General features: G+C 41.0%; 1 protein-coding gene across 1 annotated transcript in view; it reads right to left on the reverse strand.

The window, feature by feature from the left end:
• Nucleotides 1-24,877, reverse strand: part of MRTFA (myocardin related transcription factor A) — a 107,146-nt gene that overhangs the window by 73,527 nt on the left and 8,742 nt on the right. The window contains exons 3-6 of the mRNA XM_042051147.1: nucleotides 23,665-23,757; nucleotides 22,575-22,851; nucleotides 14,027-14,090; nucleotides 4,003-4,264 (exon numbers count right to left, since the gene is read on the reverse strand). Coding sequence (XP_041907081.1) covers nucleotides 4,003-4,264; nucleotides 14,027-14,090; nucleotides 22,575-22,851; nucleotides 23,665-23,757 — 696 coding nt within the window. The remainder of the gene's footprint in view (nucleotides 1-4,002; nucleotides 4,265-14,026; nucleotides 14,091-22,574; nucleotides 22,852-23,664; nucleotides 23,758-24,877) is intronic.

A 24,877-nucleotide genomic window follows, 5' to 3' on the forward strand; every position in this document is an offset into this window, starting at 1 on the left:
CATACTGAAATTCCACACATTCCAGCTAGACTCTTCCCCCAACACATATGGTTGCCTTTGTAGAAGGCAACTATCCCAGATCAAGTAAACCCCAAACACTGGCAAGCTGGTGCAAGTTCCGTCCAAACCGGTAATCATAAAATGCAACAGTTCACTGGAAAGAATGTTACCTCATCTTCAACAAGCCTGCAGTGAGAAGAAACCAGGACTGCCCGTGGGTTCTTAGACAATGTTTTTCATGACCCCTGGTCAAAGATAACTATGAACTCATCGGGGGGGAACAGGTCAACAGAGAGAGTCAATAAGCTAGTGGAGCAATTACCATAATTTGAAATGAAGGTGAAGGAGAAGGACTTTTTTTTTTTTTTTTTTTTTAAGAAATTATCAAACTACCTAGGATTTGTATACTCATCAGCTGGGGGTTTTCTCTTTTTTTTGGTAAATGCACTCCTCAGGGACTTGTTCTAATCCTGCCCTAAGGGCTGGGAAAAGTTATCTTGGCATCTTAGTACAGGTGACTTGAGAAAAATCAAGATATACTGAAGAGCTTCAGATGACTCAGTATGGTCTTTTTCTGGCTTGTGTGGCAACAAATGAGTTGGTCACAGGCCTTGATGAACATGGGTAGAAAAAGAGAAGGAATGTAAATCTGGACTAGAAAACTCACTTTGAAACACAAATTAAATAACTACACCTTAAATGTCCCATTAAGCTTGATGTTTGAATAGAACCTAATAATTTTGTCAAAATAATTTACTAACACCTTATCACATAAGGTGTCCTTCCACTGAAGTGACAAAAAATTGTTTCCTAGCTACCTGTGTTCAAATGCTTCATACTGGATTTCTATACCCTTAATATCTTCTATTGCATTTTAACTGTGTAACTTAGCAGCAGCTGTTCAGTCAGGTTGTTCAAGGTCTTTACACTCGTGTCCAGCTGTACCTATCCTTCCAGGTACTCACGCCTACAAGGAGAATGCATAGCTGTGATAAGGGAGAATATGAAGAGAAGTCTGGATCTGAAACAAACCAAAAGCAATTTAAAAAGCCCCAGAAACTGTCTGGCTGCTCTTCAGTTCTAAGAGAAGGAAAAAAAGTTTTAAAAGCCATCTGCAGTCCTAGGGCACATGGCAGCATGCGTATACAGGACTGCACTCCCAGCTTTCCCATGGGATACATAATTCCATGATGCTTCACAAGCCAAAGAAACTGCTATTTTAACTCAGCTAATAGTTTATGTTCCAGAACCACAGTCAGTCACAACAGATACTGTACAAACCCATGCAATGCTTTTCTACAGATACCTACAGATAAGCCAAGTCTGTTTACCAAAAGCTACAGAAAGAGTTAATCTGTTAGAAACTCTTAGCTAAGTAGTTAGTTCAGCTGTGAGTCAGCAGTGCCTGTCTAGAACTGCAAACAGGAGACCCTTTGACACAGATAGGCAGCTTCCAGCAAGTCTCTTTCTTACCACCTCCTCCCCTCCCACTGCCACTCAGCTTGCATCTTCCTCATACCTTGAATTTGGCAAGTTGTCACAGAAGCAGTTTGACTGCACAAGATATATTCTACAACCACTTTGGATTGCTCAAATATTTAAGCAGATTGCCATCTCAACTGGCAGATCATCTCTGAACGTTTTTTAACATGCTTAAAGCCAAGGACACAACAACAACAAAGATATACCATATTTTAAAAAGGAGTTTTAACAAGCTCAACAGCTTTCAACAGCGGTGCAACCTCCACCCCAAGATAACGAAGAAGTTCCCATTTGAAGGAAGACATTTATTCATTCAAAATGCATCAGCTAAATTTCTTAACAGCTCACTAAACCAAGTGTTCTTTTATGCTGTGACAGTTTGCAAATAACCATATTTCAACGGAACTTTTAACTCTCATAGTACTTTAATGAATGTACACACAAACAGCACACAACAAAATACTGCAGCCTAGGAGAAAAGAGCATTGTGTATCTCCTGTGTACCTCCAAAGATAAGGAATATTCAGATAATCTAGCTCAGGGACTTTGGACTTTATGCCTCGCCTGAAAAGCTGCCCCTCCGGCAGTAAAATTCCCACTATTGTGCTAAGCCCTGATAAAGAATCAGCTCTGAAAAGACCCACCTAATGAGTCATTTCCGGGAATATCCTAGTTTTCTTTGGCAAATGCTTTGGGCAGAGGTGCTCCTTTTCAAATACTTTTAAAGCACAACTCTATTTTACCTGTTCCAGTCAAGCAGATTTGCAGCCCAAAATGACACAGCTTCAAAGCTGAGTCCATAAAAATAACATTATTCTGATAGAGGAAAACTATCTACTTCTGTAAAAGATTCCCGAAATACCAATTTTTAAACTTATCCCAACAACTGAATCCAGTGAAGACTTTTGCTCCCGTACCAGAATATCCTTTCTTCTGAGCATAACAATACCATTCAAAGTTTCATTTTTTAAGATGTAAAAATCAAAATGTCACCTTCAGGTGGCCAGCTGTCAGGTGCTGGAAACAAAGGCTCATATGCTTTTCCCATGTTCCAGCTCACTATCACTTTCAATGCTATCTCAATTAAATTCCATTTGAAATCCTTCCTTGCCTTCGTAACTATAAAATGCCCAAGTCTACCATTAGCTGAGATGTACTGAGATCACAGTCTACCTTGCTGACTAAAATTCCAATTTTCTTCTATTCACCATCACCACCTTTATCTCCATCTGTTGTATTTTATCTTAGAAGACTGCAAACATTAAAGATTAGAAGTTTTTTGTTCTGTTATTGCCATTTCTATCTTCTCCATTTTTTGTAAACATAACTGTGATCACATAATGATGGTATAATGTATATGAATGAGGAAACTCTTTTTAACCTCTTAAAAACCCAACACTTAATCAATTTAAGTTAATCAATTCTTCCAAATTGCAAAATACTGATACACTATTCAGAGAAAGGCATGGTCATTTTCTGGAGATAAAGATCCAGCCATGTTAAGTGAGGTACCCCTTCAATCCAAATTACTGTCCTCAGTGCACATATTCTAAATCACTTTACCATAAGCATTGTTTTGGCTATAAAGCCACTCTGAAGCTCCCCAGCATTTCTAATATGCTGTGCCATGCAACTCCATAATGTCCAACACTGTAAGGTGCACAGGACTCGACTATGCTCAAATCCACAGTACCTTGCAGGTGATAGCATGAATTCAGACTGTAGCAAGACCCTCATATTGCCAAGAGTTACCAACATATACCCCAGAAGATGGGGTGAAGGGAGATCACCAAAAGGAATTCACAAACAGAAGCCACCACGTATCAAATGGTTTCATCACTCTCTCAGAGGATGAGTCTGAACATGCAAAGGCTTTCATGGCAGCCTGGTGATCCTGAGCTTCAGGCAGTTAACAGTCTTTAAAAGCCAGGAATTCTGGTCACTGAGTGACCCTGTATTTTGCCACTATATAGTTGCCCATAAGGTACCTGCAACTTGAAACATACACAGGCCATTCTCACTCTAGGATCAGAAGGCCTACTGGGACATTTAATTTTTAACTCTAGGTCTTGCTTCTCCTTCCAGGAAGTCTGAAAGAACCTATCAGACATTTGCAGTGAGAAGGTTACTCATTCTTGGTAAGTGTAGACCAAGGTGGCAAAGAAGAATCTACAGATGGCTACAGACTGAAGGTGAGCTATCACTTCCCTTCACTGACTGTCTCAGCATTGCACAACTCAGTCACCACAAAGTACAGGGAAGCTGTTTCTGGTATTCACCTAACATAATAATATAAAGCATTTATCACTGGAACTCTGTGGAACTTCCACAGCCACTAACATCAATTCTTCCAATCAAACAGTGTAAATAGGTTTTGTCAACTCTAAATCATTAGTTTTTCCTACCAGAAAAACATAGTAAGAAGCAATAAAACGCAGATCTGTCATCAGAACGTGTACCGTGACACCACCACTTGGTGAGGACACACTACATGAGACATGAGCACACTGCACCCCTTACCATTCTTCCTTTCACTGAGTGGAGGGAGGTTGGGGTTCCGGCCATGATGGAGGTTGAGGGTCAGCTCGGGCTGCAAGGAGAGCTCCTGCAGCTCATTGGCAACAGCTTCGCTCTGCGGGCTGGGGGCCGCTGACAGCGACACCAGCACCGGCTCATCTTCATTTTCGCCAGCCCCTCCTCCGTCCAGCCCATTTCCAGCAATGACGGAAGGGGGCAGGCACACCACGCCGGAGAAATCCACTTTGGCTTTCGTGATGGCAACCTGCAAGACAAAGCAGAAAAATATAGACCGTAAATCTCACATGACAGTCTTAGCCATACGCCCAGTTCGACGTGGTGTCTTCCATGCTATAGAGAAACACGTTGAGTTCGTGTGATCATTATCAATTGAAATCCAACGAATCACTGAACCTTGCTCAACTCAGCAGTTTAAAAACTTGTATAGACCTCCAACAGCATCACCACAGAAACTACTGATGAAGCTACAGATCATTATAATTTTCTTAGAAAGTATGAGAACATTCTCCATTTTTGGTGTTTTAGGAACCCAGTCTTGAGAAGACAGACTGAGTCAGTGCAGTGAAGTCAGCCTATTTGGAACCTTGCTGAACTCTTGACTACTGTCCTTTTATATCAGCAACAGTGTTTTAACAACAGTCTACCTGAAATCCAGTCAGGTAAAGTAATCCTTCATAATAAACTTGGAAAGACAGCTGAGTATGACAAATGAGGATTTTCAGATAAAAATCAACTGCATTTCAAAAACTAATTCTCTTGTTCCATTCTCTCCTCCCCATTTACAGTCAGTGAAAATCAATAAAAGAAAAATATTCCACATAAACAAAAAAGCTTTTCTGCCTCAAACCTCAGCTACAGTAACCAAAATGTGCAATACATAAAGGGCTTTAATGAAATAAGTGATTTTTAAAAGTTTTATTATATTTCCATAATTCTTTAAATAAGTATTCAAAAGCCACTACTATGTTCAAATTAAAATTCTTTTCTGTTCAGTAGTTTAAACAGAAACAAACCAGCTGTAAGTCTCCAGTGAAATGGTTACTGTGTCAACATTTAAACAGTAACGGACATTATACAAGGGCAATCATATTTGGTTTTGATTAATGAGGATGGAAGTCTCCTGCTTCTTAGCATGCTGCTGTTTCAACCAGTCTAATCTTGGAAGACTCTGCTGCATTGTTGTAATTTAGCAAGCAAAAGGTATTTGCAGAGGCTAACCTCAAACTTCAAAAAGATGTGGGTAAAACAACCTAAATAAAAACCATTAGGATAATCCTCCAGAATTCAATCAAAAAACAAACTTGAAACAACTATTTTAACAATATAGTTTTTTATTAAGTATTCCCCACTTAACACTCATAATTAACCTGGATAAGTGTGACAACATCAACACATCCATAGCTGACAAAGGAGCTCAAATAGTCACTTCCCCCATTTGCGTATTTCAGTTGATTAGCAACATTTGTTCTGTAATATCCAGAATAAAGTTATAAGTAGTACAAAAATTTGTTTCAAAAATGTGTTCAGTGTATATTTAAGACAACAATAAGAATTTACTGGTAATGCAAACATTATTTCATTCATGTTGTCATATATTCATTCCCAGAACCCTATGTCATGATCTGAACAGAAGCAAAGAAAAGAAGGGTGGAGAAAAAAAGCAGAAAACAACAAAAACCACCAACCGAAGCTGGTGCTTGTTAAAACAAATGAGACTGAGCCAAACCTTACTGCCATATGAAGTATTTGCTTTTACTTCAGTTAAAATTTGGCTAGAAAGTGCCTACCCCTTCCCTGATATTTTTGCTGTCCAAAGCAAACATAGAATCATATCCATTTGACAGCAAATTGTAGCGGTAATCTGAAAAGAGAAAAAATTGGTATCATGCCCTTCTCTTAACAATGGATAGAGAAGACCTCAAAACACACACCCTTAAACCACAGACTTAAAAGAACAGAGTTTGGTACACCACAACAACCTTTGCAAAGGCTGGAAAGAGTTAAAACACAACCAATATAGTTGGCCTCAGGCCCTGTCCCTGTAGGATGGGAGACTTGTGGAACGGGGCTAAAAGGAAGAGTAATTGCCCAGTTAGGAGGCTGGCTGGTAAGGGCTGCTGTCACCACATTAGAGGAGCCAAAGCCAATCTGCTTTATGGAAGGAGACGTACTGGAGACATTACACTTTGCCTAGTTCCACATGGTGGTCAGATCATGCAGAAGCACAAGTGCAGCCAGGCCTGAAATCACAAACAGGTGACAGACATATCTAACACTCACTCCACAAGGATACAGAATGGCAGAATTCTCAACCTTCCCTCCTCAATCTACTCTAGAAAAAAAAAGATTTCCTTCCTCTTCTCAAAAGGTGAAAAAAAACCTTGACATGTCTCAAATATGTAAGATCTGCTTCAACTAGGTAAACAGAAAATGTCTTCAGGAACTTCAAACATATTGGATTTTCTTTTCAAGAGGAATTTGTAACCTGCATGATGAACTAGGAAAATCACATTTCAAACACCACTTTAACAACAGTGTTGTAAAACAGAATCTATTTCCCTAATCAGTATATTGACATTAGCCAGACTACTGAAACTCCATCATTTATGAAAAAGCAGGGTACCAAGCCACAGTAAAAGCAGTCCAGCAGAGCCAGCTACAGCACAACAAGGAGCAAGAGACCCATGCTCACACACCAGTTTGCTATGTGACCTTGAGCAACACCATACCAAACCATGTTAATTAGTACTGGGATTACAAACCAGAGCTCCTCCAGTAAATTGTCCAATGAAACTTCATCACAGTAGCTGGACTATCTACAATTGTACCTGAACCTGCACATTTCCTAACTCACGCAGAAAAAGACACAGATGGAAGGTATCTTAATCCTAGCTGGCATGTCAGTCAGTGCTTGTCCCACATCAAAGGAACACAGCTTAAGCAAAACTTGACTTGACACTCATTCTTGCTCTGCCACTATGTCCTGAATTGTGCCAGAAGTGCTGCTTGTAGAGCCATACTGTGAACTGTATCAGAAAGCTGATCCAGCTGAAATGCAATCTTTCATCTGGATCAATTCCTCCATACATGGCACAGTTGAACCAGCACGGTACAGTGGAACACCGCCACAAAATTTAAAAAAAAAAAAAAAAAAATCAGTCTGACTCTGTGCATCTCAAACAATCTGGACAACAATTCTGTCCAAGAAGGGCTGCAGCTCAAATAAAACCAAACTGGGGTTAACCATTAAACTATTGCCTTTGGTAAGCCTGTCTTCTCCTTACTCCGTATCACCTCCCACTTCAGACCAGAACAAGACTCTGCAATGACACACATTAAACCAATTAGAAAACCGACCCAGGTGTAAAAGCCAGTCTTTTGGTTCACACTCCTGCTATATCAGGTCCCTGTTTGATGTGCAGTACCACCAGCACTTGTGCTGGCACTTCACAAGGACAGAACCAGATTATACCATTAGTACATCCAAACATCCAACCTCTTCCTAAGGGAAAGAGAACTCTTTTTCAGATCAGTGCCAAGTCTTAGTATGGAACACATCCCCACATGAAAAAAAAGAAAAAAGGCATCCAGTCCTCAAGATTACAATAAAAGCTATCATTGGACGAGTTTGATTTAAATGTTTTCAATTAAAAGTCTGATGAGGGCAGAGAGGGATTTGAAAGATGCTTTGAGGATTTATAATCATTCATGCTACAATGTTTGGAAGTCCTGTGAAAGACATGGAATCCTTTCCTGCAACCAACATAAGTCTGTTTCTAGACTTCCCAGACAGTTATACCACTCTATAACTGTCATTGTAGAATGATCAATCAGATAGTTACACACATTAATATCTAGAACCTAATTAAAATTTTACAGTGTTTGTTTTCCTGTCATTTCCAACCAGACTAGAAACTTTCCCATAGAGAAATGTGCCATGCCATGATCTTTAAGTGAGTCATCCAGAAGCTGATGGATAGTACTAAGACCAAGTATTTCTTATCCTTAATAAGGGTTTCAGGGTAAGTACCCTCAAGGATTCGTATCTGTTGCCTAACCAGGCAAAAGCTTTCTATCATGGCATTTTTCTACTTTCAGGCCAGCTGCTTCTGGGACAAGAGTGGCTGTGATACCACAGATGTTCTACAGCAGCAACATCAGCTTAAGCAACCTTTAAGTCCTCCACTGTCCAGCTGCTCATTTCTGTCCCTACACTGTCCCTTCTTCGACTGGGGAATCTTATTTAGCTGAAAACCAGACATTTTTTCCTGGGTATTCAATAAAATCAGTTCCCCAGGCCATTGCCAGCTACACACACAGCTGTGTACCATAGTGCATGTGTCCATATCCAACATAAATGTTGGATAGATTAAACTATTTAATAAGATGACTGTTACCAAAAGTAGCCATCCTGATTTCTTTTTTACTTCCTTGTGCCTTATTCTCCCTCATGATAACCAAGTTTTTGCATGGCTGGCTGGCAAGCCACATCAGCAACAGATGCAGATTAAAACTAGTAGTGTGTGTGTGTGTGTGTATGATCAGGTCAAACTGAACACAGATCAGTTTCTTGATCTGGTTCAGCCTGTGCTGGCTGACAGGAGGTGAGGAATGAGCAGGCTGCACTGCTCCTTTTGTTGGCAGTGCCAGTTTAGTGTCTAACCAGAGGATGTGGTTGTATGATACAGCTAAGTTGATCTAAGCCAGCTCTTGCCAAAAGGGGCGGTCTTGGATGCATGCCTTTGTTGCTTCCCTGTGCCAACATTGGTGCTTGTCTGCCCTCATGATGGGATGATTAATGGAGCTAAAATGACAGGAAACTAATCCTAAACCTTTCTCCCCCTCCCAGTTTACTTTTCACTAGCTTACTGTTGGGCAGACAGATTTCCATACTGTACATGTCTGTCCATTTCGTTTCCCTCTCACCTTCCAGGCTTTGAGCTATCCTTCAGTGATTCTGGATGAGCAACTTTAAGAGGAATTTCTATGAGTAATTTTGTCACATGGTAAATGCAAAGTGGAATACTGTTTTTACCAATGACTAAGATAATCAGGTTTCCTGTGTGTTTACTGTGATATGGTGTTGCAATAGCAAGAGGATGCACTTAAACAGCTATCGTGTAAAACAAGCATCAGAGCAGTTTAGTCTTTGTAGTTTGCAGGCTTGATAAAGGGAATACTTTTCTGAAAATTCTTAATGGCTGCAGTTCTTAATCCTATACCTTGTGCAAAATTGATGCTGTCTTGTCTGTCTGAAATTGAAGTATTTAAATGCCTTCAGAAGTTAGAAATGGATAAAGATTACTTATATTTTTACAAGTAATGTCCACTGTTTCTCTTGATCTCTCAGATCCATTTCCCCCCAGGTGTCATGGTTCATGCTTGTAGTGTTGTAACAGTGGTTTTGTGTTTTATATGAACATAATTTAAAAATTCCTGGTTCCTGAGAGCATGCTATGGCTCTGCATGATTTTGGCAATATTCATAATTAAGATCTTGACAGTCAGTATTTAAACAAACCAAGGAACACTGTCACCTTCCCTTACATGAAAACTCAATAACCAGAGTAAAACATACAGTAAACATATTTCAAATTAAAACATAAAAGAAATTTTTAAATAAGTAAAAATCAAAGAAGCACCGGGAAAAAAACCCAGAACACATACAATTCCCAAATCAAGAAAGGACACCTCTCTAAACAGCTCTCCCTTGTTTCCATTATAGGACCAAGTTGCCAGGGCAATAGCAATTTCCTACTGATTTAAGAATTGCTAAGCAACCTCCAGCACCTAACAGCAACAGCATGTGTGTGCAGCTGGGCTATTTTGAGTAGACAGGGCATTTTTTTATTTTAAACTTAAGTGCAGCCTTCTGTTAAATGATTATGCCAGCTGAGATCATCCAGCTAAGAGACAAATCTTGGGGCAAAGTGGTTTTAAGTGGACAAATCTTTGAAATGAGCGAGCAGACTTGAAGAGAATACCATGACATGCCCAAAAGCAACTATACCCCCCAGGACATCACAAATTAAAAGAATAACCCAGGAGAAGTGAAGTTTTCAGCAGGTGGGAGCAGAGGCACCACATTAGCTTGAGAAGTTAAAACAATCAGAGTGAGAGATATCTTTAGATATCAGAGTCACCAAAAGGAAGACCTATAAAGTTGTATTGAAAAAATTATTTCAGTTCCTGTCAGTCAGCTTAACTTAGGCACACAACTGTTGGCAGAATTAGCTAACATGATGACACTGTCCATAAAGAATATACAGTAGAGTCAGCAGTGAGGCAAACATCACAAAGACTGTATCCTGGAAGAGGTACAGTTTTGAGGACTTCTTCAGGAACCGCCTTAAGAAACCAAACTATGCAGACCACTAAAAAGAGGCCACCTTAGATTATGGAGTTTTATCTTAACACACACATTCCACATGCATTTGACTTCTGCAAAATGAATCTGTCATCAGCTTCCTTCACTTTCACAGTATTTGGGAGCAGGGATGGGCAGAGGGGCAAAAGCTGTCAAAAAGTAACCAAATTTGTTCTGGATTAGAACCAGTGATTTGGAGGTGTAAACTGTCCATTCTACCATGATCACAAGCCACTACCCTGCAAAGCCTGTATTATAAAGGCAAAGATGGCAACACATGGGAATGAAGATGCTGGTAAAACACAGATGAGCACAACTTTATCCGAGCTAAAGAACTGGACTCTGTATGTGTACTGTGCCGGTAACACTGCAGTAACAGAGGATATCTTTGAATCTTCACCTCTTCTCTCTCTCTACTACCACCTCCAACAAATCTAGCAGCACAAGAGTCAAAATATGCTTGGGCCAGCAAGAAATGTTATCAGACAAAAGGCATGAACAGCTGTCTAGAGACGTGAGGACTTGAGGGAGAAAAGATGCACATCTAGTCCAAAGCAATCAACTGCATCATTTGTGGTGTAGACAAACACAGCCTTGCACATGATTTTAACAACCACTCATCAATAATGACATTTCTCAAGCCCTAGATATTTCCTTCATAAAACATTAACATTTCCTTCACTCCATCCAGCAGTGATAGAAATTTTTTAAGAGGTCTTGAAAAATGATTAAACATTAATTTCTTAAAGCCCACAAATAGCAAGCTAAGAAATGTAGTTTGACATTCCAGCTATTTTTTCAGAAATATTTTTCATTCTTCAATACTTATTTGGAGGAACTTTGTGGCTTTCAAGCTCATGGAATTTTGGGTACACAGAGAACTGATAATACCAAAGCTAGTTTGAAGATTAGCAATGATATTTAGAACAAACAATCCTTGCTGAAAAAAAAAAAATGAACTCTTCACCAATTTCTGAAGTTCTTACTTTTGTTCAGAGCATGAATGAGGACATCCTTCTAATTTCAGAGGACATTAAGCCTCAAACTGGTAAAATCCTTTATAGACACCTAATTCTCTCATACCACTCAGTGTGTGAATGAATGATCTAGCTTGTGAGACTAAAAATCATAGCTACTGAAGAAATAACAATTTCTGCTGAAGTTCAAAGAACAAAAGAGAGCAAAAAAGATGTCATGTGTCAGTGGGTACGCTAATGTATATTAGACCTTGGCCACGATAGAGCTCAACATCACAATTAAAAGAAGAATTCAGCCTACTGCTACCAAGCTGTTGGTTCCTGCTGCTTTCCTTTTGTCTAATGATTGTGCACCCATGGGGTGACTCAGCTCAGCCGAACCAGCAGACGATTCACTCTGTGAAAGATCAGAAACCATTTTTTCCCGGATCAGTCAGCTGGCTGGCCGTGCCTTGTGGCTGCACAATCATCAGCTCTGATGCAAAGGAAGCAGCAGGAGTGCATGGCTGTGCAAAGGTTTGACCTGCCTCTGCAAGAGCAGCACACTGAAAGATCAACTTAACTGTAATGTCAAAGAGCACACTTAAATATCTAGCAGCAGTGCCAACTTAGGCAGCCTGCTACACATTCCCACTCTCATACCTTCCTCAGTGTGAAACCAGCATAAATCTTAGAGAGACAACATGTACTGGACCAGATGAAAAATTATCTAGAGAAAAACACTTCTTTCCAGGAGGATGTGTTCTCCAGAGTGGCTCACCATGGCCACAGTAACAGCTATGCCAGCAAAACAGAGGGAGCTGAGAAAGGGAGCAAGCTGTCTGAGCCTGTGCTGCTCCCAAAGAAATGCATGATATGAACTGCGGTGTGTTTGGAACAGACTGCCTGCTTTCCACCACCTTCTGACTGGCTGGCTTCCTTGCAATTGCTGTTTGATGCACCTTTTAAAATTTCCTTCATGTTAAAGGCAAAGCATTCCTCCCCACCCCATAGGGGCAAGTAGTGGAAGCAATGGATTCAGCTAGCAGCAAAGGCATGTGGCAGTGGATGCCTACAACCGATGGAAGCAGGGAGGCTACAGCAAACTAGAAGAGGGAATGCTGATGATCTGCAGCCAGATGTGAGCTTTGACTTGGAAAATCACAGCTGAAAAAGTATGAAGGAACTCTTGCTGAATATGGATTTAGAGCAGACTGAGATGAGAAAGTCATTGGACAAGACAAGCATGGAAGGAAGACCTCAGAAGAAACGCTTTCAGACAGAAAACTTGAAATTTGAGTCTAGAACTGGAAGACAGGACATAATGAAGTGGTGACTTGGGCAAGGCAAGAAAGACAGCTCAGGGAAAAATCTAGACTAAAATAAAAGAAAATATTTTTTTTAATTATAAATTTTTCACAGAAAAAGAAGAATTAAAACAAAGATAAGGTAGTTAAATTTCAGTGAGTTCAGTTCCTGGCACAAACACGCATTGCAGCACAAAGCAGCAGGCAAAACTGCAAAACTGTAGAATCTTAAGGATTTTTTGGCAAGGTTTTTTGGCAACTTACTTTTGTGTGTCTGAGGAAGTAGTTTCACATTTTATCTAATTCAGTCTGACCACGGGCTGTGACTGAGATTGTATGTCCATATTGTATCACCTCACCACAGTTTGAAATTCTCACCTTCTCTTTCAAGGAGTGACACTGCAGCCGTAGAGCAAGTCAATTCAGCTTGCTGTTCTGATGGAAAGCTACACCTTGAAACATGCTTATTTGCCCATCGTGATAGCAACCTGAACCATGCAACCATAGATTCCTCAGATCTCATTAGAAAAACAAAAAAATACAAAAAAACCCCACCCTAAACCAACAAACAGAGGAAAAAAAAACCAGAAGAGCAGGGCCCACTGAAAAATGACAGCTTTCAGTCACCTCATGTGAAGTACAGTGTAAAACCAAGCCTGAAACAGTCTGCAAGAAGTTTACTGACCCCAGTCACATTCTTTAGTCATGCCAGTATGAAACTGTCTACAGAAATTAAACCAACTGGTTTTGTCTCTGCTTCCCATCAACGGACACTGGGTGTAGGATTCAAATTTCTTTGCATTTATTGGCACCTTCTAATGCAGCTACCCAGCACGACATTCACTAAGTGGAATGCCCAGCAATTGATTTACTAGATATTCTGTTCCCTTTTTCCCTTACAACAGCTGACTTTCCACCCTTGGATTTCCCCACTACTGAAAACAGGTAAGAACTTTCTTCAGTGATTCATAGAGAAGCTAAGATCAATATTACTGTCTTGTTTAAGCTAACCAATTTATTGAAAAGAAGTAGCAAGTGCTCCCTAACATGGAAATCTAATCAATGTGAGTAAAGAACATGGTGTTCACCCAATTCATAGGATACCAAATTCAACCAAATTCAACTGCTTCTTTCTTTGAAACAAGTCTTACTAATTGCTCAGCAGCACTGAAAAGTGGACATGTGTGCTGTTTATACTCTTTTAACACTATAAAGTCCTTGCTGCACAGCTGTCACACTTGACACTAAAACAAATTCAAAATATTTTATCTCTAAACAATACTATCCCTCACTTTTAGTGACTACAAGCAATTTTCAATTCAAAACCTAAGAACAAAAGGTGCAGACTAAAGACAGAAAAAAGAACACAATACATACCTTACTCACAGTTCCCACGGACAAACCCAGCTCACTTCCATGCCAGCAGCTCTCTCCCCAGACACTGAAAGAGAAAACAGGACACAAATACTCAGAGATTTAAAAACGAACAACCAAACAAACCAAACACAGCCCATTTTCTCCTTTAAGAGTAAGGAGCAAAGTCCTTTATCTGGGATTCTTTTTAAACAGAATCTCTAATTCATTTGGTACACACTACAGAAGTTGGATTGACATACCATCAAGACTGCCATGCTGGTATACACACACCCATGCTACATGCAGAGCAGAATTTTTATTTTAGGACTGCTGCTTTGTCAGTTCTGAAGAATGCATTGTTTGAGATCTACTAAGGCAGAATATTCACCAAATCATACACTCAATTTTCCGGTCCGTGTACTGAAATCATTCTTAAACACTGGATAGTAGAACTTGAAGGCAGTTATAACTAGCTTATCACAGCAGGTTACCCATCCACACAAAAACAGGGAAAAGATAAAAGTACATTACAGAGATCTGTCAAGACAGCAATGGGAATTCCATTTTGGAGGAGGGGGAGAAGAACCATCCCGTGCACCTTAAAAACTCACAAATGTACTGAAGTAACACATCATTTTCTTTGGCAATACAGTTCTAACAGGTGTACACAGCAGTACCTAACTAGAAAATAATTACTTCGGAGGCTCTGGAAGATTGCTGTCTCAAATGGCAATAAAAAGGGTCAGAAGTTGCCATGCTTCCACTCCTACTTTCTTAGCCACCTTTAAAAAAAAATACGCATCATCAAAGTTTCCATTCCATTTCCTCCTCCGAGCTTTTCAGACTTTAGAGCTTCCTACCCACCAGAAGCACAGAACTGCAGTCGAGATGCCATGATATTTTGTCAATAAGATAAAATAAAAAAGAAACAGGCACCTCCCCAAATACAAACTTCAGACCAGATGGACTTTGGACATGAGTATTAACATAGTTCCAGTGAAAAGGAAAAAAAAATTTAAAAAAAATACATATATAGAATAAGCTATCTACTACTTCAACATCAGAAGGAATAAGACCAATTAGACTGATTAGGCTTAATGCTTGGATAGTCAGCATAACACAAAATGTGAGTTTTCTGATTCCCAACAAATAAAAGAATTTTATTCTGTTTACACTGTTCAGAAGGAGCTACAGGTAATGAATTGCATATGTACTTGGTCAACTCTCCTCCACTTAACTCCTCTAATTTGAAGGAGAAGGGATTTACAATACTGGTACAAATGGAAAAAAAGAAGTAAGGACACTACTGCTTCAGAGACTTCCCTTCCAGAGAATATTTCTATTTTTCTCTGAATAAAATGTGCCAGGGCACATTAATCATGGCTGTATCACAGAATCACAAAGTCATTCTGCCACCTCTTACAGTATTTGTCATCAAGTCAATATTTAGAATTACTTACAACTACTGAATTAATTTAATGTGAGAACCCATAATAAGTAATTACTTTAATAAAGCAGTCAAACTGATACAACTGTAATTAAAACATAATAATGATGCAAGACTACGCAATGAAGTATATACTTACAGTGTACCTTTTACAGAATTGCAGATCCTAGATTTTCTAACAGGCAAGGCAAAAAGGCCTCAAGAAGTCAAGGAAAGTCTTCCACAGAGATGGTAAACAATTAACCACTGTTAAGAGTTTGCTACTCCAACACGATGAACAAGGTACCAGAGAATTTGGCAAAACAATTTTGCTAAAACATTCTTCTGACTGCATTAAGCACATAACATCAAAATTTAATCATGATGATGTTGATTCTTTAAATCACAAATTATAAGTGAGTGAAATTTATCCATATATTAAATCTTGACTTCAGTGCAAGTTTTTGGCATAGCTTGGTTTTCAGTGGGATTTTTATTTTTTAGTTTGCTGTTCCTTCGGGATTTTTTTTTTTTTGGAGACTCAGATATCCCTGAAACCACTTTTCACACATGAAAGCGTGGAGAAGTTAGCAATGCATTTCATTTGAAGATTTCTGCTGGCCAATCCCTAATTTCCAGTAATCTTGGTTCACTGAATATTATCCTCCAATTTAAGATTGCAACAGCACTGATAAAGCTGAACAATCACCATGCTGCTGCATTTAGTTTCCAGCACTTAAGATCCATGTTCTCCAGAATCTCAATTGACTCAAGACAGGTCCAACACTGAGTCTTTTCCTGATCTGCCTATCCTGGTAGAGGGAATCTGCGAATTTTTTACAGAAGCGAAACCCCACACCCAGTCAAAATAATCTTTGTATTTTCTTCAGTGCTTTTTTTTTCCAGAAAACTTCAAACTGCTGAATACCCCAGGTCTGAAGAACGTATCAAGCTATCCCTAATCAGATGGGAGGGTGAAGCAGAAGGGGAGGAATCTCCCTTTACACCCCAGTTCTACATCCCTTCCAAGGCATTCATAGTCAACGACCAGCCAACACAAAACACCAGCCTGGACAGACATCTCACCTGGCACAATATGGTACACACATACACTGATTTTTTTGGCATCTTTTCAAAAACTTAGCACTTTCTTTCAGAAAATAAGGTGCATATATGTGAACATACAAACACGCACTTCAGCAAACAGGACAAATTATTGCAACAACTTTCTTGCCTTAACTTATTTACTTCTCCTGACTTTCCAAAACTTCCATTAGCCTTCTCAGGTGCCTAGAGATCCTTGTTCTCCCATGCAGAACTCATCCTTCTGGACATCGGACATTTTTCTTACTTTCTCTACTAAGAACTCAAGTTTTATTCCAGATACTCTGGCCAATAAAAGGTCAATTTTAAAACGTTCAGTCCCATTTGCCAACAAAGTTCCTGCTCAGTCTGAGATGGTTAAAGTATTGCATCCTGCAATTTACTGCTTAGTGATCTGAACCCCAAATAGGAGATAACTGGCTTGCAATAGGCATGAACAGTTGTCAATTTTTTTTCTAATGTGTGTGCTATTAAGCTAAGAGATGCTGCAGGTATAATATATTCCTATCGTTATCCTTATTCACTCACTCTGTGGAATTTCAATCCAGCTTCAAAACGAAACAACAGAAAACCCAGACACACCCTGCCTTCAAAATTAACAAGCCAAGCTTCACAAACATTTAGCAGAACAGCCTTACAACTGTAATGGAAGACAAGCTCTTTACTGCTCCTTCTATGCTGCAGTGAGTGAGCAAAGATTAATCTGATAACTGAAACATTTTCTGGCAAAATTCCACAGTTTAAACTGTTTTTGCTATTCTTTGCTCACAGCACAATCAAAACATTCTTCCAACACTCCTTTTTCCTCTCACTACAGTCAATGCAGGCAGAACTCTACTGTCCTAGATTTTCTGAAGAAAAAATAGTGTCATCTCTAAGAAATGCAGAAGTCTCATCTTGCTGATAAACTTCTCCATCCAATGGAAAAGTTTATATGTCAGTGTTTACATGTTCAAGCCAAATGGCTGCTATTCCAGTGATTACAACGGCTTATTGCCTTCACTGGTGACTTGGAGTTTCAGCGCGTCTGAACAACACAGAAACTCACTGACATGACTCGTAAGTCTGCTCAGAACATGGCAAGGCAGAATTCATATCCCATCCTTCCAACACCCAGACTGTCCCTCAGATGGAGGCTTTGAAAAGATTCAGACTCAAGTTATCTGCTCCTGTAAATCATGTCCAACAGGACATATGACAGCAAATTTCGGACAGTTACATTAGGCCTAACATTAACACAGCCCTACCAGTCACTCAGAGAAAACTCTCATCTGTGTGCGGGTCCATCTTACACAGTGGAATAGAAATTAAGTTACAGTGTGGACTGTAATCACATTCTGCTGGGAATTGTATTGCTATAAAGATCACTAGGGAGGGCAAAAATAGTAGTAATTTTTTTTTTTTTTTTAAGGAAATCATTCAAGTAGAGTCTTTCAAAGTTTTTTTCCAAAACTTTCTTTCTGAAGGAGGAAAAGCTTCCCTGTAATTGACAGAAAGTGAATCCTGTCTCATCTTTGCTCAGAGCTGTACCATCACACATGTAAACATTTGCAGAGAGAATGAGTTCATCATAACATGGGTATCTTTGTGTGTAAAGGATGATCTCATCTTAGTAAGCCTAAACAGGGTGTCAACCATATGGACCAGTCGTGCAATGAAGACATATCCTCAGTGCTCCACTAAACCATGGGAAGGGTAGGACTCAAGGAACCACACATCCCCTCCCTAGTGTGTCTATAACTAGTTGTAATTGCCAAATATTACCGGAAACATTAATTTGAGGTTGAAACAATCTGTGATGTAGACTGTCCCAGACCGAAATTAATTTCACAAAACTAGACATACCATTTCAGTCTCCTGTTCCCCTAACACGAAGACACTCTGAAGATGATGTGTAGTCAGCACATTTATTTGCCTCACTAGAAGATGGCAAAATAGGGAAATTTCTGCACTGCTTATGCCAGGGCCCCTGCACTGTGGTACATACACATTTCAATATGCACCCACGGCAAGCAGAGACAAGAGCAGCAGCAACTCCCGACCATGTCCAGGAGAAAGTTTTTCTTTCAGTGCCAAAAAGGCAGCCCCCAGTGATCAGCTGTTAACAAGTAACACGCTGGCACATGCAGCAGCAGCTACCCTGCTTCCTCTGCTGTGCTGCACACAAACCCTGCTCTTCTGGATCAGCAGGGCCCAAACAAGCTGAAATAGGAGCACAAGTAAATTAAGAAGGATAAGCAGAAGTAGTTGACACTGTAGTTTGTAGTAGAAGAGCAAAAGCAGATGGATGGCATGAGGTTAAGGTGCAAAAGAAATCTCCAATTAAAAGCTCAGCCTTTAGCTTTCAAGATTTAAAAATACTTGTGACTCTGTGTTACATTTCACCTTCTTACAGAGATGTTATCAATATGGCCGTGTGCCTAAATCCAAAATATTTCTTTGCACAAGAATAATGATGCTGCACACACACAAGAAAATGGGGGAGTGAAAGGGAAAGGAATGCTGCACAAACCAAATTCATTACATCAATTTCTGAAATATAAACCAAACTAATTTAAACAATTACATTACCTCACTCAGTGACAAATTCAAAAATTTATCTGTGTGGAAAATAAGTATCTTGAATAAGAAATAGGAAAGGATCAAAGGAAGCGAAATACTGTTAGTAGCCTTGTTTCTTCACATCTTAAAACAGTATAAAACTGAGGGCAGATTCTGTATATACTGCATGCACTGTTTGGCCTCTGCAAGGACAACCCACATTTAAAAATTTGAAGGTGCTGAATGACCAATGTGGCACATCTAAGACTGGTAATGAAAACTGTCCTCACCCCAATGCCATTCACTTCCCCTGAAGAAGACACTTAACAGCATTTGCACTCCAGAAAGCATTCAAAGGTTGGAAGGTAAAACATACACATTAACCACACACACAGTATCCCTGAAGAACTGAACAGAGTATTTGACAAAGAAATGAGTTTCTGAATTCACACAAACTCATCCATTTCATCTGACACCCACACATAAAAGAAGAACCACAGGAACAGTTTTTAACTACAGTTCCTTTTAGCTGTAGCTCTTAGTGATCTGCTCCTCCACTCCAGCTATGCATTCCTGCAGCTCTCCCGCATCTTTTATGTGGGGGGTCCGAGGGGGAGAGGAATAGAACACGCCCAGATGAAAAATCAGGTCTCTAACCTGGCCTAGCATGTAGCTCCATACACTCCACTTCACTACTGAGCACCTGGTGGGGAGGGGAAAAGAGGCTCATGGGAATATGAGCTGTTTAAGACAGCCCCACCACTAAAAGAAATGTCTGTGTAACCACATCCTCTCTTTGCAGTCTCAGTTCAGCAATATGTCCAACAGGAAATAATTAGATTTGGCTTTCCCAGAGTAGGTGTCTGACAGTTTGAGACCGCTGAGCAATTGCTTTTTCTGCTTCCTCTCCAACAGTTTCTCAGGAAAAGACATTGACCCTCAGGACACAATTGAATGGAAAAAAAAAAAAAAAAACCAACTTTAAAGGAAGAGTCCTGTATAACTATAATATAACTGTAATACGATTTGTTAATTATTACCATTTTTACATGGAAGAAATCAACTGTACTCTTCAAAAGGAATCTTAATCACAATACTGAGTTATCAGTAAGTAAACAGACATTGAGATAGTCCAATTTTATTATCTACAACACAGGAAGGACAGCTGAGTATAGAGACTAAAGACAGAAGACTGTTGGAGTTGCTATAAATTGTGCTTTTGGGGTAAAAAGCATATAAGGAGACACCCTGCACATTCCAAATGAGTGCAACAATTAATCTTGTGATAATGTTTTGACACATCCTAAGAATTTATCTGCTTTCTTCTCCAACATGCAAACCTTTTTTGTTCTGATACTTCTCTCTCTCTAGTACAGCTGCCGTTTTCTCCATCAAATACCATACAGGAATTTAATCATGGCTCAACAGTGAAGGAAATCCAGTAGGGATTGCTGTTGTTATTATCATCATCATCATCAAGGGGTACTTTGATTGCCTGAATGTACATTTCACCTGGAGGTTCAAGTACGAAAGTCTGTGAAAATTGCTGCTGCTTTGCCATGCCAGTAGAAGTCATAGTTAAAAAAAAAAACCACAAGCAAGCAAGCAAGCACTCCTCCTCAAACCTAAGAGTTTCCCATTATCTCATATTCAAGAGGAGGAAAAATTAAAGACTGCTTTTGGAAAAATCCCACATTCTCTTAGTTCTATGTCAAAATGTCTTCTGTACTCCCTTTCTTTGCATTTTATTTCATGATCTGCTTGTTGCCTGAAGATTTGGGAGCCTTCTCCCACATGATCATAGGAGTGGATGGCCTTAATTAAACAAATTAAAGCTGCTTCCACAACTGTTGGAACCAGCAAATTGCTTACATTTTGTACAGAACAGTATGATGCTCAAGAAGCTATAACTGGCAATATTTCACTCTTTTCCTGAAATCACATTTGGTTTCTAAATTGTAACTGAGAAAGGACTGGAAAGGGCTCAGTAAGCTAATATCTGCTAATTAAGAAGGGCAAATTTGCCTACTTGTGGAAAGCTTAAGGCATTTGCTTTTAGCCCCAACTCTTTTTCTCCTTTCAGCAGAAAGCACAAATCTAAAGAACAGAAAAGGAGTTCACAGTCAGCTTCAGATCATACACTTATTTTAAATTCTATTATTAGATTCTATTTAATCACAACTATTAGATCACTCATTAAATCACTGCAGCAAATGGGAACAAATGGGTGTCCCTTCCATTTCATATTCAGTAATGATTGAAATATTTTTGGAAATACTGATGAAGACCTAAAGGCATTACACTTCCACCAGTTTGACAGCGTCTTTACAGAAACCCAGTGAGGGATTTTGTGCAAGCAGAAGATGTGTTTTGAAATCAGTGGTGGAAGTTCATTTGTATTTTTACCTGAAAAACAACACACAAATAGAAAACACACTTCCAGTAAGTCAGCTATGCCACGACTAGCCCTGATGTCAAATGCAAATTTGAAATAAAACCAGAATATTGGGATATACCCATTCAACCCAGAATAGCTACATTTTATATTTTTCAAATATTCAGAGCTGTGTCTTCAGCTCCTACCAAGAAACAAAAAGCACATTTTAGGTGCCAAGACACAGAAAAGAAACTAGAGACTTAAACAGAAACATTTTTAATGTCTTCAAAATTTATTTTCTATGGATGGGAGATTAAAATGCAGTTTCACAGCACGGGCCCTGATACTGTCTGGACAAACGATACCAGAAAGGAACTGCTAGCAGCAAACCTGCAACCCTTTATTCAGTTCACTCAAGGCTCATCTGGTAAAACAGAATCACACAGAACCGTATGCACACAAAGTTTGCATGATGCAGCATAAGGCTACACAGATCCATATCACAAAGCTCTCGGGAGGGTTATTTCCACTGACACACACATAGAATTATCAGTTTTCATCCGTGATCAGGGACGATGTGAAATTACAGTCCTCTTTGATGCAAGATTTTACAGTGACAGAGAGGAAGACAAACAGCTGGGACACACGGATGTAACCTCAAATAAGCACCCAGCCACAGCACGGACAAGCATCTTCCCAGTGGGGAAAATCAACCCCGCTCAAGGGAGCCCAGTGAAGATGGCAGGAGAAGGCGGCTGCTGCTGCCCAAACCCTCGAGAACCCCTGTCAGCACTGCCCGGCCTCGAACGCCGGAAAGAGCTCCCCAAAACCACCCCCCACCGACCCGCTGACCGCGAGGCGCCCGGGACCCTTCCCAGGCGTGAGGGCGCGGAGGGGCGGGGAGAGGCGCAGAGCGCGCCGGGGCAGCGGGGACACAGCGCGGGGGCTCCGGAGGGGGCGCAGCCGCCCCGCGCCCGCGGGGAGCGGCCGTGCCCCAGCGCGGGGAGGCCCCTCGGGGCGGGCCCGCGCCCACCCTCCCTCTCCCACCCTCCCTCTCCCTGCCGCTGGCGATCCCCGAGGCCGCCTCGCAGGTCCCGGCCGAGCCAGAGCTCCGCGCTCACCTGGTCACGGCTCCATCTCGCCCGAGCCCGCCCGTGCCCGTCCCCGCCGGAGAAGGCGCCGCCCCCGCTCCCGCAGCCCGGCCGCGCCACCGCCGGCCGGCGCCTCGCAACCGCGGAAGCGCCCGCCCCCCGCCGGAGCCGCCCGTCAGAGCGCAGAGGCGCTGGTGAGCGGCACGGGAAGTGGCCAATGGCCCACGAGCACCTGGGGAAGCTTCACGGAGCGAGGGGCGGGCACGGTGTGACTGGCGGGGCGCACAGCCGATCGGAAGGCAGAGGTGAGGTCATCGCGGGAGGGACGGACGGAGGGGGCGGGCTGGCTGCTGGGCGGGGAGGGGCGCAGCGCCGCCCTTATGGGCGCGGTGGGGTGTGGCGGTGCGCTAGTGAGCGCGGGGCGTGGAAAACATGGAACATCCCGTGCGCCGTGGCAGTTCTGGGAGCTTCAGGCTTAAGGACAAGTCGGGAATATTTACCTTCCTTTGTCCCATGCTTTCGCCCAGCACCGCCCACCCCTAATCCTTGGGATGGGAGTGGGGGGTTCCCGTTAGAGGCTGGATCTTAAGTGCAGGAAGCTAAATGCAGCAGGATGGTGATTGTTCAGCTTTATCGCCGGACGGTCGCAATCTTAAATTGGAAGATAATATTCAGTGAAGCAAGTTTACTGGAAATTAGGGATTGGCCAGCTGAAATCTTTGAGTGAAATGCCTCTCCAACTTTTCCACACTTTCATGTGTGAAAAGCGGTTTCAGGGGTCCCTGAGTCTCAAAATCACGGAGCAACCAACAATGGGAACTGTGGTGCTCTCGCTGCCTGACCTGTGACTGAACAGGAGGATGCCTCACAGGGTGGTCTGGTCCTTCTCTTGGAGAGGCACGAAGGTTCTTGATGTGGTACAAAGCCAGGAAAATAAATGGTGCAAGTGGGTGAAATGTCCATAATGAAAACTTCGGTTAACTGGGGTGAGGTTGTGCAGAAAATAGAAGAATGATGGCATCCCTGAAGAGCAGGGCAGAGGACCATAGCTGGAGTGTTATAGTATCGTTATAAATAGTAAGTGCACTTTACCTGCAGTGATGTTCTCACCCCTGCTTACTGTATCTCAAAAGGACGTGAGTCATGACAGAGACTGTAACAATGCTCCGTGAAGGACTGTCTCGAACTGTGAAGCTGAAAAAGTCAGGATCACCTTTCAAAACAAAGAAAAGAGCGAGGTATACAATAACAAGTGATATAAAGAAGGCGTCATTGGCCTTTCCTTATTCTCTCATATAGTCAGAGAACTGGAGGACATGATATAACTGCAAAGCAATGTATGTGAAGTAGTTAGGAAAAAATGTTTGTGCAGTGTACAATTAATCTGTGAACTTCATGATAAGAAGCTTGATGTTACAAGTATGTTAAGAAGAACCAAATTCTTAGCCAGTTACTGCCAGTCAGCCACTATCTTGCCCTAGTTTTCAATCCTGACATTTACAGCTTTTTGCTTTTCATTCCCAGGGATCCAGTTCAGCTTTGGCTATGCACATAAATCTTCAAAGTAACATAATTCTTCTCCCTGCTGTTTGACAGGGTTAGCCCTCTGGAGGTAGTTTAGTGGAACAATAGAGTCAAAAACACAAAACATTCCCATGCATGATGGTAATTCTGGGAGTTTCATGTTTAATGACAAATCACGAATATTCACCTTCCTTTCTCCCATGTTTTCTAACAGCTCTTTAGGGGTCTGAGACAAATGGTCCAAGTGAATGAGAGAGCATAGATGTCTTCCTGTTCTGCATTGCCAATTTTAGCAACAATGGTGTGTGGCTCATTCTTGAAATCATTTGCTTAGGAGACTTGTTAATAGATCTGTTTACAGAACAGGGGAGGACAGATGATGTGTCCAAGGGCATACCACAAACTGGCAAAGCTCACAGCTCTGCCCGTATTTCCAGTTCACAAGCTGGAGTCCTGCTCACTGTATCTGCCTTCAAACAGATGAACATTTAAGAGATGGAAGCATTTCTCCTCATTTCTGTCTGTAGGTTTCACTGGTCACACCAATTGGTCACTAAGGTCTCTACTGATTTACAAACCTGCGTGTTACAGATTGCTTTCAGTAGGTACTACTATGCTTTTCTAAGCCCTCAAAGGTGTTTATAGGCCTTGATAAATATACAGTAGGGGAAACCATAAAGAAATAATTCTGCTTCTCCCTAAAATATTTCTGTTTCCACCAGGAACAGGGACAAATGAAGAACACATGTTACATGCAAGCTATATTTTTTGGTTTAGTTTTGAAGGCCTAGTTATTTTCAGTAGCTTTC

The sequence above is a fragment of the Corvus kubaryi genome, unplaced genomic scaffold, assembly GCF_017639235.1.
Source record: "Corvus kubaryi isolate FWS band 111438036 unplaced genomic scaffold, C.kubaryi_AGA036_p1.0 74, whole genome shotgun sequence".
Classification (NCBI taxonomy): Eukaryota; Metazoa; Chordata; class Aves; order Passeriformes; family Corvidae; genus Corvus; species Corvus kubaryi.